This window comes from Oncorhynchus kisutch, linkage group LG2 (genome assembly GCF_002021735.2).
Source record: "Oncorhynchus kisutch isolate 150728-3 linkage group LG2, Okis_V2, whole genome shotgun sequence".
Taxonomy (NCBI): domain Eukaryota; kingdom Metazoa; phylum Chordata; class Actinopteri; order Salmoniformes; family Salmonidae; genus Oncorhynchus; species Oncorhynchus kisutch.
The window spans coordinates 61,805,873-61,823,077 of NC_034175.2; the positions used below are offsets into that span (position 1 = coordinate 61,805,873).

The window sequence follows — 17,205 nt, forward strand, 5'->3', positions numbered from 1 at the left end:
CTGTGGTTAGGGACCCATCATACTACTACCACCACCTGTGGTTAGGGACCCATCATACTACTACCACCACCACCTGCGGATAGGGACCCATCATACTACTACCACCACCTGTGGTTAGGGACCCATCATACTACTACCACCACCTGCCGTTAGGGACCCATCATACTACTACTACCACCACCTGTGGTTAGGGACCCATCATACTACTACCACCACCTGTGGTTAGGGACCCATCATACTACTATTGCTACCACGGTAAGGGACCCATCATACTACTACCACCACCACCTGCGGTTAGGGAGCCATCATACTACTACTCCCAGGGGTTAGGGACCCATCATACTACTACTCCCAGGGGTTAGGGACCCATCATACTACTACTCCCAGGGGTTAAGGACCCATCATACTACTACTCCCAGGGGTTAAGGACCCATCATACTGCTACTCCCAGGGGTTAGGGACCCATCATACTGCTACTCCCAGTGTTTAAGGACCCATCATACTACTACTCCCAGGGGTTAGGGACCCATCATACTGCTACCACGGTTAGGGACCCATCATACTACCACTCCCAGGGGTAAAGGACCCATCATACTACCACTCCCAAGGGTTAAGGACCCATCATACTACTACTCCCAGGGGTTAAGGACCCATCATACTACTACTCCCAGGGGTTAGGGACTAATCACACTACTCACAGGGGTTAGGGACCCATCAAACTACTAAGCCCAGGGGTTAGGGACCCATCATACTACTACTCCCAGGGGTTAGGGACCCATCATTCTTCTTCCAGGGGTTAAGGACCCATCATACTACTACTCCCAGGGGTTAGGGACCCATCATACTACTACTCCCAGGGGTTAAGGACCCATCATACTACTACTCCCAGGGGTTAGGGACCCATAATACTGCTACTTCCCAGGGGTTAAGGACCCATCATACTACTACTCCCAGGGGTTAGGGACCCATCATACTACTACTCCCAGGGGTTAGGGACCCATCATTCTTCTTCCAGGGGTTAGGGACCCATCATACTACTACTCCCAGGGGTTAGGGACCCATCATTCTTCTTCCAGGGGTTAGGGACCCATCATACTACTACTCCCAGGGGTTAGGGACCCATCATACTGCTACTCCCAGGGGTTAAGGACCCATCATACTACTACTCCCAGGGGTTAGGGACCCATCATACTACTACTCCCAGGGGTTAGGGACCCATCATACTGCTACTCCCAGGGGTTTAGGACCCATCATACTACTACTCCCAGGGGTTAGGGACCCATCATACTACTACTCCCAGGGGTTAGGGACCCATCATTCTTCTTCCAGGGGTTAGGGACCCATCATCATTTTATTTATTTTTTTACCTTTTTTAACTTGGCAATTCAGTTATGAACAAATTCTTATTTTCAATGACAGCCTAGGAATAGTGGGTTAACTGCCTTTTTCAGGGGCTGAACGACAGATTTTTAACTTGTCAGCCCGGGGATTTGATCTTGCAACCTTTCGGTTACTAGTCCAACGCTCTAACCACTATGCTACCTGCCGCCACATCATACTACTCCCCAAGGTTAGGGACCCATCATACTACCACTTCTTGGGGTTAGGGACCCATTATACTACTACTCCCAGCAGTAAGGGACACATCATACTACTGCCAGCGTTAAACAACTATGAACTTTCATTGGATGCTGTTTTTAAATTCAAGCACACAAGCTAGCCATGAACATGAGTCTTTACATGGAGAAAGCATGTCTCAACTGCTTTGAGACAAAGTAACCATCCTTTGGAGACGAGACTGTCCAGATATACAGATTGATGGGAATGGCTCTAGCATGACACCATAATTGACTTACTGTAATTTATACATGTTGTTCTACAAATTAAAAGAAGAAAGTGGAGTTTGATTGGACACACCCTAAGAAAACCAGCCACCAATATCAATCGGCGGTCCTTGAAATGGAACCAACAGGGGGAAAAGAGAGGTTGACCCAGAAACACTTGGAGGTGATACTTCAGACAGAGGAAAAGCCTGCCACCTAGAAAAGCCTGCCACCTAGAAAAGCCTGCCACCTAGAAAAACCTGCCACCTAGAAAAACCTGCCACCTAGAAAAACCTGCCTCCTAGAAAAACCTGCCTCCTAGAAAACCCTGCCACCTAAAAAAAACCTGCCACCCAGAAAAACCTGCCTCCTAGAAAAACTATTCACAAACCTTCATGAACAAGCACAAGACAGGGATTTTTACTAGGATTAAATGTCAGGAATTGTGGAAAAACTGAGTTTAAATGGTGTACAGTGGGGCAAAAATGTATTTAGGCAGCCACCAATTGTGCATGTTCTCCCACTTAAAAATATGAGAGAGGCCTGTAATTTTCATCATAGGTACACTTCAACTATGACAGACAAAATGAGAAAAAAAATCCAGAAAATCACATTGTAGGATTTTTTATGAATTTATTTGCAAATGATGGTTGAAAATAAGTATTTGGTCAATAACAAAAGTTTCTCTCAATACTTTGTTATATACCCTTTGTTGGCAATGACAGATGTCAAACGTTTTCTGTAAGTCTTCACAAGGTTTTCACACACTGTTTCTGGTATTTTGGCCCATTCCTCCATGCAGATCTACTCTAGAGCAGTGATGTTTTGGGGCTGTTGCTGGGCAACACGGACTTTCAACTCCCTCCAAAGATTTTCTATGGGGTTGAGATCTGGAGACTGGCTAGGCCACTTCAGGACCTTGAAATGCTTCTTACGAAGCCACTCCTTTGTTGCCCGGGCGGTGTGTTTGGGATCATTGTCATGCTGAAAGACCCAGTCACGTTTCATCTTCAATGCCCTTGCTGATGGAAGGAGGTTTTCACTCAAAATCTCACGATACATGGCCTCAGTCATTCTTTCCTTACCACGGATCAGTCGTCCTGGTCCCTTCGCAGAAAAACAGCCCCAAAGCATGAGGTTTTCACCCCCATGCTTCACAGTAGGTATGGTGTTCTTTGGATGCAACTCAGCATTCTTTGTCCTCCAAACATGACGAGTTGAGTTTTTACCAAAAAGTTATATTTTGGTTTCATCTGACCATATGACATTCTCCCAATCTTCTTCTGGATCATTCAAATGCTCTCTAGCAAACTTCAGACGGGCCTGGACATGTACTGGCTTAAGCAGGGTGACACGTCTGGCACTGCAGGATTTGAGTCCCTGGCGGCGTAGTGTGTTACTGATGGTAGGCTTTGTTACTTTGGTCCCAGCTCTCTGCAGGTCATTCACTAGATCCCCCCCGTGTGTATTTCTGGGATTTTTGCTCACCGTTCTTGTGATCATTTTGTCCCCACGGGGTGAGATCTTGTGTGGAGCCCCAGATCGAGGGAGATTATCAGTGGTCTTGTATGTCTTCCATTTCCTAATAATTGCTCCCACAGTTGATTTCTTCAAACCAAGCTGCTTACCTATTGCAGATTCAGTCTTCCCAGCCTGGTGCAGGTCTACAATTTTGTTTCTGGTGACCTTTGACAGCTCTTTGGTCTTGGCCATAGTGGAGTTTGGAGTGTGACTGTTTGAGGTTGTGGACAGGTGTCTTTTATACCGATAACAAGTTCAAACAGGTGCCATTAATACAGGTAACGAGTGGAGGACAGAGGAGCCTCTTAAAGAAGAAGTTACAGGTCTGTGAGAGCCAGAAATCTTGCTTGTTTGTTGGTGACCAAATACTTATTTTCCACCATAATTTGCAAATAAATTAATTAAAAATCCTACAATGTGATTTTCTGGATTTTTTTTCTCATTTTGTCTGTCATAGTTGAAGTGTACCTATGATGAAAATTACAGGCCTCTCTCATCTTTTTAAGTGGGAGAACTTGCACAATTGGTGGCTGACTAAATACTTTTTTGCCCCACTTTATGTAAACTTCCGACTTCAACTGTATATGTGAGGGGACAACTTACAAATCTGAATAGCAATAATAAGGCAGAAAGGTGCGAATGCACTGCCCCTTGCAGCATCATAACACTAGACCAGTGTCCTGTGGGAAATTAAGAGCCGTAAGAGCCTTAATTACCACTAGAACAGATCCCATCGTCTTTCCAACCACAGTTGAATGTACACAAGTACATTTAGGGCATAATCTGACAGAGCAGTGATGTATACTTTGTCTCCATCACTTTATTGCATGCTGCATGTCATGCCTTGGATGAAGATGATGATGTTGATTATGTTTATACAGTCAGGTGCAGGGTTGAGGGCTTGGGTGGTTCACTTTGGCCTTACATCAAACAGTCAGTATGGATAATGACTTACCTAAACTACATACAACTGGAAGCATGTTACTCATTTGATTGTAAAACCCATCATCCTTATAAGAAAGGGACTGCTCTACATTCAATAATATAAAATTCAACCAATTACTGCCACTCCTGCCATTCCAGTTTGGGGGCACATATCCAGCCTACAACACGTTATGCATTCACATGAATAAATTTAGATGCCAACATTGTGGGTGCATTTCTAAACATGTTTATATTTATAGCATGTTGCAGAAGACTGCCTGGACGTTTTGTCCTCTGATCGCATTTCTCGGTCTGAATGCAAAAGAAGATTAATCTAAGCATTTGCCTATGAATATGAATTCCCTACAGAGGCATTGGTTGATATAAGAGAAGTAGCGGAATTGATTATTGTATCAATTCTATTTCTCAGTAATCAATTTGACGGTGGGCACTAAGTGAGGCAATACTGACGTCAACAACCTATCTTGATGCATGAAAAACACCCCCTGACTGACAGTTCTAATGGCCAATCGCATTGTCTATGGTCGGGGCTCTTTAAAGTGTCTACTAATAGGCATTGACTGAAGGAGGGGGAAGATCCTGTGAGGGTTAGAAGGATGTTAGGTTGTCATGTGGTAACCAACAGAAGGTTATGAGTAAAACATTTGTTTAAAAAGGATTATTTGATCATCTGACTTGTTTTGCGTAAAGGGAAGAGATATGGAATGAGTCGGATAGCACATACGTTTGTCTTGTGTTGATTTTAGAGACATTATTTTGACATTTTTTATATTTGTGGTGATCGGCGAAACACCTCGATTCACGAATTGGTCGTCCAACTCGCGATGCTGGACAGATCGCTGCATCATCATGTTGCTTCCGAGTTAGCGAAACAAATCACAAGTTACACCAGGGGAATAGTGAGTCGTCGTCATTTAGCTACACGACAATTGCAATTGTGAACAGAAAAGGATGGATACATCTGTTGATTTCGCTTGTTGGCACTTCGATGATACATTGTCGCGCCCAGTGATGTGAAATAAGAAGATAAATAGCTGGTTACATTGTATCACTTGTTTATTCCTGGGGTTGATGCGATATTTCTCATTTGTTATTGGGTGGGCGCGATTGTAATTAGCCAACATCTTCATTATGGGCATTTGGGATAATGAAGAATCAAAATGCATTTTCTTTCAAATAAACTTTGCCACTGAAATATAGTCTATCCAGACCTACATTGTAAAAATCTGGAATATAGTATTTACTTTTTTATTGGCTCCATCGTCATCATATAATATATTGGATTTATCAAGGAAGTGCACGTTTAGTCTCTGTTGGATTACCCAGGTTTGTGTAGGATATCCACTTTGACTCTGGATGAGACTGCTCTGTTCGAGTTATGATCATGACCCAGGAATGTATGGATGATCGCCAGAAATGCTGACTTCATGGAAATATGCTGGTGACATTTCTCCTATTCAAACAAATCAGCTACATAGTTATTGTGCTGCAGACTGTTATTGGATACTTTTTGATTATAGTGGCTAAGCGTGCCACATTGTCTCAGTAAATGTTTTTAACCACGATGGAATGCAACATATATAGATTCTCCAAATAGGTTGCCAATATGTTCATTTGAAAGTTTCATAGGTCTATTTCATCCTATGTTTTCCTGGCCCGTCTTTAATCCTTTGTTACTGTCCACTGCTGTCACCGCATCCACGTGGAGTTGACAACACCTGACACTTGACAACTTTTGGGTCGAGGAAACTTGCAACCGTGACGCACAGACGGCTCCCTCTGCCGTAATCCCCAGAACGGTACAAGGGGACATAGCTTTTGTTTTTGCTTTCGGACGGCGGAGAGGAAGAGGGATAGACACAATAAGGAAAAAGTAGCTTACAGCAGATACAAAAAAAGAAGTCCGGCTAAAATGGCCGGCGAATGCAACTATAAAACACAATACGAGAATGATGACACATTTTCTCCATCCAAATTATCCGACCGAGTGCGGATGCTCGCGGGGGAGCCCGACACCGCCCGTGCTCAGACGGGGCGTAAATCCTTGGGTTGCTCGCCAAACTTCGAATTGATTGACGGACTGCTGTACCGTAAGAAGTTGGAGAGAGGCTTCATCCATTACCGGGAGGTGCTTGACGAGGACCGACGGTTCGGGGCAATCGCCACTTTCCACCGGCGACGGCCAGGCACGCGCCACCACTCCCTGGAGGACACGTACAGATCTGTGGCCGAGAACTACTGGTGGGAGGGTGAGTGTGGACTCGTGGGATGGTTCGTTATTATCGATCTTCCGTGGCATTGATACACAGGACAATGATAAAAACCACTTGGGATGTTCCTCAAACTGGCCTATAGACCAAAATATGTCAGTATAATGTTATTGTGAGGCTTGGTATAGGCTGTAATTTAAACACATCTAAAGCTCTCTCTCTATTGTGGCTGACTTCCCCTATGTTGCTTCTGTATAATCTAGTGTAAACAATGCATTTCTCTATTCTCATCACAAGTGCAGGCTTTAGACAGAGGTGTTATTATAATGGCCATTTGTCATTTACATTTTGAGGCATTTAGCAGATGCTCTTATCCAGGGTGATTTTCAGGCGCAATTAGGAGTAAGTGCCTTGCTCAAGGCCATGTCAACAGATTTTCCCCCAACTATTCTGCTTGGAGATTCAAATCAGGGACCTTTTGGTTACTGGCCCAACACTCTTAACCCCAAGGCTACTTTTAGTCAGAAAGATAATGTTGAACTACATTTAAGAATGTCTTGTTTTGCTGTTCAAAAACATTAGGACCCTTTTGGTGGTCAAACACTGCTTGTGTAATATGGTTTGTTTTGTGAATAAAATATTGGATATGATGATCATTGAAATAACATACATTATTGATTCATCCTCAGGGATGTATTTTCAGATCCGAGACTTTGTCCTGGGATGTCCAGAGTGCCTTGAGCAGAGGAACAAGAGACTTGAGGTAAGAGATGGAATAGTAGAACATCAGGTGATCATCACCAGAGTATGGGAGCGGAGCTGGAGCGGAGCTGGAGCGGAGCCTGCTCAATTTGACTGGAGCGTGGAGCGAGATTCCCAAAGACTGGAACGTCGCTGTTACAATTTCGCTCCAGTAGCGCTCACTTCATGAGCTCAGGGCATGCCTGGCCCAGCATGCATTTGTAATCTACTTGTGTGCTGCTTTAGCCCCTTGCTTTAGCTGCTGTCGTGGAGTTGGCTAAATATTTCCATAAAGAAACTGATAAAACGCACAGGTGCCAAATCAAGGTAACAAAGATGAGAACCAAGAGCACTTTTTCTATTTAATTCTAAGTAAGTCACAGCCTATATGAGCAATTTACAGACTATAATGATTTAATACAATGTTGTTTAAATGCTGAGCGCTTTATGTAGCTCCCAGCCTCACAAGGTATTTCATTGTAGGCTATAGCATTGAAATAATATTGCCTAAATAATTCATTTCCGTTCCTTCTTAGGCTCCCTGTCTGGCTCCTGACCTATTTACAGTGTTTATATGCTGTTTAACATGACATATGGCCTATTTGAAATGATGAGCGCTTCTTACATTCACCTTTTCATCATTATTCAAATCATTTTAATTGAAATCATATGGTTTGGTTTCAATACCAAATGGTAGGTCCAGGTAGTCACAGAAATAGATGGGTGTTGGTTACATTGTGATTTGAATGAATGGAGTGAATTCGGAGCGGCATTTATTTTTCCTGTGAGCGAGGAGCGGTTGGAAAGGATGTGGAGTGCTGGAGCGATGAGCGGAATTTCCGACTGCTCAACTCCACTTACATTCTCATGACAGCACTGATACTGAATTGTGATGTTCTCTCACTCACATGTTCAATCATTTCATACTTCTGTCTCTCACGTTCTCTTTTCTTCAATCGCGTTCTCACAATTATTGGTGTCTCTTTTCCTCCTCTCGCTCATGCTAACTCTCTCCAACAGAAGGGTGTGGGCGAGAGCCGTCTCTCTCAGACAATGATGTCACACAGCCGTGACGTGTTGAATAAGCTGAGGAGCCAGCGAGAGGCTGGACTGTTCTGTGACATCACTCTGAGGACAGACGGACGCTCTTACTCTGCCCACAAGGCAGTGCTGGTGGCAGTGAGCGAGTACTTCCAGGAAGTATTCACTGAGATGGACTCCGCCCCTAGCGCCAGGTCTGACATTGATCTCACAGGTATGAAACGGTCACACACACACGCCTCTCTGAACGGGGTTGTTTCTTTATCCATCTGTTTCTTTATCTTCTATCTGCTCTGCTCTCTCATTTTGAGAATGTTCATGTTGTTTTGGCAGGGACATGACGACTACTCCTCTGAAATGAACTCCACACCACTTTCTACCTCACTTTCTTTTCCACTTTTCCACTCCATGTTGGGCCTCTCCCTCCACAGTTTCATTATCTCTCTGATCTTCTCAGCATCTGTTTTTGGGGCTAGGGCTGATGTTTGTGCCTATATTTATTCTCTCAATTTAATCTATTTTTCTCGCTCTCTCTCTTTCTTTCCCGCTCTCTTTCTCACTCTCTCAGATAAAAATTCAATCTCTCAACTTTTTAGCTTTCACTTCCTGTCTAATCACCTCCCTCTCCCTGCCCTGTAGGTTTCAGTGAGTCTAGCCTGGTATCTCTGCTGGACTTCTCCTACTCCTCTACTCTGTGTGTGTCTGAGGAGGACCTGTCAGAGGTCAGCACTATGGCCCGTCATCTGGGCATGTGGCCTGCCGTGGAGGCCTGCACGGCCCTCCAGAGGGAGCAGGCGGATCACACCTCCCGCTACCCCAACACGGAGCACTCTGCCCTGGGCTTCCCATCGCAGTGCCATGGGTCTCCCATGGAGCTCCGCCACCACCAGAAGGACAGGAAGAAGGGATTGGCTGGAGAGGGCAGGGAGAGGGTGGCTGGGGGAAGAGTGTTGAGGGGTTTGGGTGATGGCTTCAGACTGATTCTGGATCAGTCCGATGAGTCGGGGGAGGAGAGCCCCACCAGACGGTCGCCCCGTCGCCCCCTCAGACCCAGCGCCCACCCTCCAGGGCGGAACGGACTCCCCCTCAGCCCCATGCACAGGATGAAGCTCATGGACTTCAAATCCCCCTCCTGTAAAATAACCTCTTCCCCCCCAAAAAATGTCCCCTCCAACCCCCGCTCCCGAAATGTCCCCTCTTCCTCCTTGCCCCACACATGTACCCGTCTCCTCCGCTCCACTCCCAGGGCCGCCAAGGAGGTCCAGAGTATGCTGCCCAGGACAGAGAGCCCTCCTCATGGCCGAAAGCCACCCCCAGTCCCCTGTCCTGCCTCCACCTCCTCCAGACAGAGGACTTGCTCTGAGGCCAACATAGTGAGGGTGGAGGAGGAAGATGAGAAAGATAATTTCAGAGCGCTGGAGAAGTACCGGCTGATGAGCGTGCTCGGGTTACAGAGGACGTCCCTCCTCCCCAGACCGGAGGATCTGATTGGCTGGAGGCAGAAGAAACGGCTCCGGAAGCTGAAAGTCAATAATTATTCGCTGACTAAGCGGAGGAAACCCCGCCCCCAGGGGTTGGGGGGGCTGGTGTTCGGGGGGCTGCCCCTGTCCCTCCCTCTCTGCACCCCTGCCAATGCCCACTTCTTGAACAGGATCATAAAGAAGGAGCCTGTGTATCCAATCAGCATGGAGGACAGGAGACTGAAGAGATCCAGACAGCCCCGTCCTTTTCCACCCAGCGACAGGAGCATGCGCAGTAAAGTGGCATTACCGGACCTGCTGCAGCCCGTGTCCAGGCCGGCCTATGGCGGCAGGGATCTCAGGCGTTCTGTCAGGGGTGAAGAAGTCAGCCATCCCCCTCCGCACCTCCCGCCCCGCTCTGGGAATGCCAGAGTTCCAAATCCCAAGAGGAACATCTCTGCTCTCAGGATCAAACCGGAACATGCCGACTACGCCATCTCAGCCCTGCAACTCCCCTCACATGGCCAACGCCCAAACACACACATCCCCCCTCCCAGGGCCCACCCCAGGAACAAGGTTACCATGGAGACTGTCAGGGTGCTCCGCTACAACAGCGGGCGTCTGTTGGCCAAAGCCAAGCCGGAGCGGAGTGGCATGAAAGAGGCTGGGAGAGCCCAGCATAAGCCCAGAGAGAAGAGTAGGAGGACAGGGTGCAACCAGGGAGCAAGGCGGGTCACGGAGAGAGTGCCTGGAGCTCTGAGCAGAAGGAAAAACAGCAGCATCCTCAGCCCTGACAATGTCTCTCCTCCCCTCCATAGCCATCCTCTGTACAGGGTCATCAAGGAGGAACCAGCAGACCCTCTACCCGTGGTGGGGCCTTTCCCCGAGTCGCCCTCCCCAGAGCTGGGTAAGAGGCAGATCAAGCCCCCTGTCAAGCTTCTAGATCCAGGCTTCCTCTTCAGCTTCTGCCGGCCACCCGGAGGGCCCATGGTGGGGGTGAAGAGGGAGGAGGAGAGTGTGGATATCTGCCTAACACGATCTGTCTCGAGGGGGGAGAGGTTAGGTCCCGGGGGGGGCCCGGACAGGGTCCTGAGGGCCAGAGGAGGTCCCCCCACTTTGCCCATGGTGAAAAAGGAGCGAGAGGAGAAGAGTGTGAACCAAAGTCAAACCAAGAGGCAGGGGCCACCAAGGGCTGTCAACATTCACCAACACAAGGCCCCCCACCTGGTTAGGGCCAAAGGGTCAAAGGGTGCACACACAGCACGGGACATACCAAAGGTACACACCAGGGATGCATAGTATAACTGTCCTTGCACATTCTCTCCTATTATTTGGGACGAGTTTCAAGTGGGCTGCTGCTGTTCTCAGTCCTCATCTTATTTCTGTCAACTTCACTAACAAGAAAACACAAGGTACTGTAGAAGAAAGAAATATCATAGGTCTACTGAAGGACTCACCTGGCCAATTCTCTGAAATCAGTTCAGATCAAGGGAAGGAGGCAAGGAAATGAAGCCAGTTTGAAACTATTGATATGCAGCCATGCTTTCCTCCACAGTTCTCCTGAGGATTTTAGGAGAGGAGTGGTAGAGGGGAGGTCAGGGGTGGGTGGAGTTAACAGTTATCTTTCCATAACACCATTTATCAGACTGAGGATTCAGTCAGGGGTCAAATGGCTGAACCAATCCTGGTCTGAGGGGAAAGGGGGTCTAATCATCCGTCACACTGTTGGTTTTCTTTGGTAACTAACGGGAGCATTGCTTTTACACTGTTAAAAATGTTGACACTACTTTAATGCTCTCTTAGATTATGTTGGGAAATGTCGGATCTGGGCTAAGGATACATGCTTCCTACTTTTGGAGACTAAATTGAGTTGGATAACATTCCATATTGATTGCTCCGCCGACGCACACATATCATCAAGATACAATATGTAATGACCATGTAACTGGGTGCTTGTACAGCAAAAAAGAGCACAGACATCTAAAGAAGTCCATGTGTGTTCTGTTGTAAAATGAATTTTAATGTTCATTTTTTAAAGTTTTGTTGTCTAACAGAATGGACTCTTCTCCCTCTCTCTCCACAGAAGCAAGCTAAGCCCCTCCACCTGCCTAGCCGAGGCCCCGCCCTGTTGGACTCGCTCTGCCGTGCGCGGCTCAAGCAACTGCGGAGTCCTCGCAGTCAGGCCCCCAAGGCCAAGTCATCCCACGTCTGCCTGCAGTGCCGGGCCTCCTACAAGGACTGTACCAGCCTCCTCATGCACCGCATCAGGCACATCGAGGGCAAGCACTGGCCCTGCCCTGTGTGTACTGCAACTGGAAACCAAACTACTACTGTCTTTCTCCTACCCCTCCCTACCCCGCTCACCCCTTTCCTACCCCCCCCACCCATGCTTCTACCCCCACCCCTTCCCTAAACTCCTGCCCCTAGCCCCCTCATTCCTCACCTCTTTCCTATCTGCCGGTATTGAACACCCCCCCCCCCCCTCTCTGCCTGGCCTGTAGCTATGAACAGATATGGTATTGAACACCCCCCCCCCCCCCCCCCCTGCCTGGCCTGTAACTATGAACTGATATGGTATTGAACACCCTTCCTCCCCACCTGGCCTGTAACTATGAACTGGTATGGTATTGAACACCCCCCCCCCCCCCTTCCTGGCCTGTAACTATGAACTGGTGTGGTATTGAACACCCCCCCCCCCCCTGCCTGGCTGGCCTGTAACTATGAACTGATATGGTATTGAACCCCCCCCGCCTGGCCTGTAGCTATGAACTGATATGGTATTGAACACCCCCCCCCCCCCCCCGCCTGGCCTGTAACTATGAACTGGTATGGTATTGAACCCCCCCCCCCCCCCCCTGCCTGGCCTGTAACTATGAACTGATATGGTATTGAACCCCCCCCCCCCCCCGCCTGGCCTGTAGCTATGAACTGGTGTGGTATTGAACACCCCCCCCCCCCCCCCCTGCCTGGCCTGTAACTATGAACTGGTATGGTATTGAACACCCCCCCCCCCCCCCCCGCCTGGCCTGTAACTATGAACTGGTATGGTATTGAACACCCCCCCCCCCCCCCCCCCCTGCCTGGCCTGTAACTATGAACTGATATGGTATTGAACCCCCCCCCCCCCTGCCTGGCCTGTAGCTATGAACTGGTGTGGTATTGAACACCCCCCCCCCCCCCCCCCTGCCTGGCCTGTAACTATGAACTGGTATGGTATTGAACACCCCCCCCCCCCCCCCCCCCCCCCCTGCCTGGCCTGTAACTATGAACTGATATGGTATTGAACCCCCCCCCCCCCCACCTGCCTGGCCTGTAACTATGAACTGATATGATATTGAACATCCCCCTCTCTGTGTTTTGTAGCTGTGCAGTAAGACGTTCTTCAGGATGAGGAATGTGAAGAACCACATCCGGACCCATGACCAAAGGCTGTATAAGTGTCGCAGCTGTATTGCTGCATCCTGAGAGCTGACTGGGGAGGGAGAGAGGTGAGTGTCCCTCTTAAGGGCAAGACAAACCATAACAAACGTCGGCCGTGCTCAGTACGCAGTGCTCAGTGCTCACCTGTTGGTGTCGACTCAACATGTAGAAAAGTTGGGAAATTAACACAAAATGGCAGCTGATGTTCTGAAGTCAGAGGTGACATGACGGCCACCCGTTGCTTTTAACTGTTCCACTGGGTGGTTGTTGTGTCCTTTAAGTGTACAGTATGTCAGCACTGCTCCTATCAGTGAAGTTTGCCTTTTCTGATTGAATTCCTGTCCTTTGTGCGTTGTCGGACTAACTCTAGTTCCCTAACTGTCCTGTTTGTGTTTTTAGGGTTGAGGCTGTCTACATTGACTGACGTGATGAAGAGAGTAGAGCACATTGTTGAACTGCAAGCTTGTACATGCAATGCGTCCATCACATCCAAGCACAAGGCTCCTAGGAAAGCTGTAATTACTATGACGTTGATTATTGTTATTTAAATAACCAAACTTAAATTCTTGTTTGCGTTTTCAGTAGCTACAGGGGTTTCAACTTGAACTTTACACTCAGGGGGTGGGGCAACTGTGGCGTTACTGTATTTAAATGGTTGACGATGTCACAGTTTATGTAAATGAGAAATGTGTAGAATGGAAATGACAGAAATATATTATGACAATGATAATTATTACCACTATTGTTATTTCTATCATTATTTTTCTATGTATAGACTGAATCTTTGAGTGCACTTATACACGATATCACCAAAAGTATTTGGACACCCCTTCAAATGAGTGGATTTGGCTATTTCAGCCACACCCGTTGCTGACAGGTAAATAAAATCGAGCACACAGCCATGCAATCTCCATAGACAGATATTGGCAGTAGAATGGCCTTACTGAAGAGCTCAGTGACTTTCAAATCAAATTTTATTGGTCACATACACATGGTTAGCAGATGTTATTGCAGGTGCAGTGAAATGCTTGTGCTTCTAGATCCGACAATGCAGAAATATCAACAAGTAATCTAACAATAAAAAAACTAAATACTGCATAGTTTCGTAAGGACTAGAAGCGAGGTGACCCCCTCTGTCGGCACCATCTTGCTAAACGTGGCACCGTCATAGGATGCCATCTTTCCAAGAAGTCAGTTTCTGCCCTGCTAGAGCTGCCCCAGTCAACTGTAAGTGCAGTTATTGTGAAGTGGAATTGTCTAGGAGCAACAATGGCTCATCCGTGAAGTAGTAGGCCACACAAGCTCACAGAAGGTGACCGCTGAAGCACGTAAAAATTGTATGTCCTCGGTTGCAACACTCCGTACCAAGTTCCAAACTGCCTCTGGAAGCAACGTCAACACAAGAACTGTTCGTCGGGAGCTTCAAGAAATGGGTCTCCATGGCCGAGCAGCCGCACACAAGCCCAAGATCACCATATGCAATGCCAAGTGTCTTCTGGAGTGGTGTAAAGTTTTCTGACATTGGACTCTGGAGCAGTGGAAACACGTTCTCTAGAGATTTTATTTTTATTTAACTAGGCAAGTCAGTTGAGAAAATATTCTTATTTACAATGACGGCCTAGGAACAGTGAGTTAACTGCCTTGTTCAGGGGCAGAAGGACAAATATTTACCTTGTCAGTTCGGGGATTATATCTAGCGACCTTTAGTTTACTGGCCCAGTGCTCTAACCACTAGGCTACCTGCTGCCCCGGGTGGTGAGTCACGCTTCACCGACGGACCAATCTGGGTTTGGGGGATGCCAGGAGAATGCTTCCTGCCCGAATGCATAGTGCCAACTGTAAAGTTTTTTGGTGGAGGAATAATGGTCTGGTGCTGTTTGTCATGGTTCGCACTAGGCCCCTTAGTTCCAGTGAAGGGAATGTTACTACAGCATACAATGACATTATAGACGATTCTGTGCTTCCAACTTTGTGGCAACAGTTTGGGGAAGGCCCTTTCCTGTTTCAGCATGAAAATGCCCCCTTGCACAAAGCGAGGTCCTTACAGAAATGGTTTGTTGAGATTGGTGTGGAAAAACTGGCCTGCACAGAAACCTGACCTCAACCCCATCGAACACCTTTGGGATGATTTAGAACACTGACTGCGAGCCAGGCCTAATCGCCCAACATCAGTGCCCGATCTCACTAATGCACTTGTGGCTGAATGGAAGCAAGTCCATGCAGCAATGTTCCAACATCTAGTGGAAAGCCTTCCCAGAAGAGTGAAGGCTGTTATAGCAGCAAAGGGAGGACCAACTCCATATTAATGCCCACGATTTTGGAATGAGATGTTCGACGAGCAGGTGTCCACATACTTTTGGTCATGTAGTGTACCATAGCTTTGTTGTAAACCTAAGATTCAGTACATTGATGTAACGGAGGGGTAGCCGGAGAGTAGACGAGGCCCAGATTTGAAAACTTGAAAGTTCACAGGGGTGGAGATGGAGTGTCTGTTAAAAACGAGGAGGTATATTGGGTTTCTTCTACTGTCTTTGGTGTTTAGAGATGAGTTGACTGGTGTTTGTCTATGTATGGGTTCCCTAGTCTCACCTTCAGTTTGGGAAAGGGGGTTGGGAGGGGGGAATAGGCCCAATCACTAAAGGACCCCTACACCCTATGCACTTGTTGAGATTGGAGAGGATTTGATTGATAGAAGCAATATGGAGAAACTTCCCTGTAGCAGATAAAAGGACAAGTTATTACCATATTGCTTACACCTGTCAAATCCACTCAGTTCTCCACAAGTGCATAGTGTCTAGGGATCTATTTGGGATTGGGCCCATGAGTTGGCTAGTTGGGGGTAAGGATCTGTTTCCTCCCGTTGTCTTTTCCAATGCTGCCTATCTATCTATGAAAGGGAAACCTGTCAGGTCTAAATGTGAATCTCTAAAATGTGTAATCAACATTACTGTCTCAATACTGATTTTTTTTTAAACTAGGCTGTTTGGCCTTTTTTTTATATATAAGAACCTCCTTCATACTCAATGCAATGCGTGCACATACTATGGAGACATTGAATATGTTCAGAATTTCATTTTAAAAGTCAGATCATTCAGATGCTCTCCGTTTGGTTATCTATAAAAAGAATGATATGAAATAAATTGTTGCCTTTAAAATGTTTGCCTTTCTTGTTTGAAATTCTAATAGTTTTCACATATTTGATTCTCTGTTCTTTGTATTAATTCTTGAGCAATGCATGTTTGATAAATGCATCAGCTTGGACATATATATTCAAAACCTTAGGCATTCACTACGATAAACATAGTATTATGAGTGTTCTACTTATTTTAGGCACATCATCATGGTCTTACTGACCATACAGTATTTCCTCTGCTAATCCAAAGAGTTAGGAGGAGCAAAGAATGGCTGGAATTCACCAGCGACAGTCGCTAATCCATTTACAGTGCCCACACAGCATATAGACAGCATCGGCTTCTCATTAAAACATAATGTCACAGACGTATTCAGATACTTTATGTAATCATGACTCATGTAACACCAAGGACATTACCAAACAGTACTTAATATACCACAAGATGGCAGCCAATACTAGGTAGTGAGAATTGGCCGGTGGTGATGTGGGTACATCCTCAAAATGACTAAGGGCTCAATTCAGTCTGTATTGTTGAAGCATTACAGGTTGCTCAATAGAAATGTAAAGGTAATTTCCGATTGAGCCGACATGTGCCGCGTTTACCGTGAACGCAGTCTTTGCTAACCCATGTTAGCGGAGTCTGCATTCACGGTAAACACTCGCTAACCCGCGTTCGAGGAGACTGCAGTCATAGTAAACTCTGCATATGTTGGTCCAATCGGGGATTGTCTTTACTTTTCAATCACGCTGTAATGCTGTACTTCCGCAATACGGATTGCAAAGAGCCGTAAATCAGTTGTGACTTTTTCAGCGGGGACCCCATTTTTTCCCCCGAGAATTTCTCCCGACCCTACCCCACCACACCCAAATCTAATGACACAACCTTAAAATCAGTAGATGTATATTTCTAA

General features: G+C 46.8%; 1 protein-coding gene across 2 annotated transcripts; it reads left to right on the plus strand.

Annotated features, from left to right (window-relative positions):
* The first annotated feature begins 4,859 nt into the window (after positions 1 to 4,859).
* Positions 4,860 to 16,320, plus strand: LOC109869622 (uncharacterized). 2 transcript variants are annotated; one of them, XM_020459884.2, is made up of 7 exons: positions 4,860 to 6,538; positions 7,189 to 7,262; positions 8,261 to 8,495; positions 8,921 to 11,019; positions 11,825 to 12,040; positions 13,105 to 13,229; positions 13,561 to 16,320. In XM_020459884.2, exons 1-6 carry the CDS (start codon positions 6,202 to 6,204, stop codon positions 13,204 to 13,206), a joined length of 3,063 nt encoding a protein of 1,020 aa, XP_020315473.1. In that variant the 5' UTR covers positions 4,860 to 6,201; the 3' UTR covers positions 13,207 to 13,229; positions 13,561 to 16,320. The 2 variants fall into 2 exon arrangements, with proteins under 2 accessions (XP_020315473.1, XP_031655380.1); XM_031799520.1 differs by lacking the exons at positions 13,105 to 13,229; positions 13,561 to 16,320 and having other exon boundaries at positions 4,883 to 6,538; positions 11,825 to 12,169.
* Positions 16,321 to 17,205: the final 885 nt, after the last annotated feature.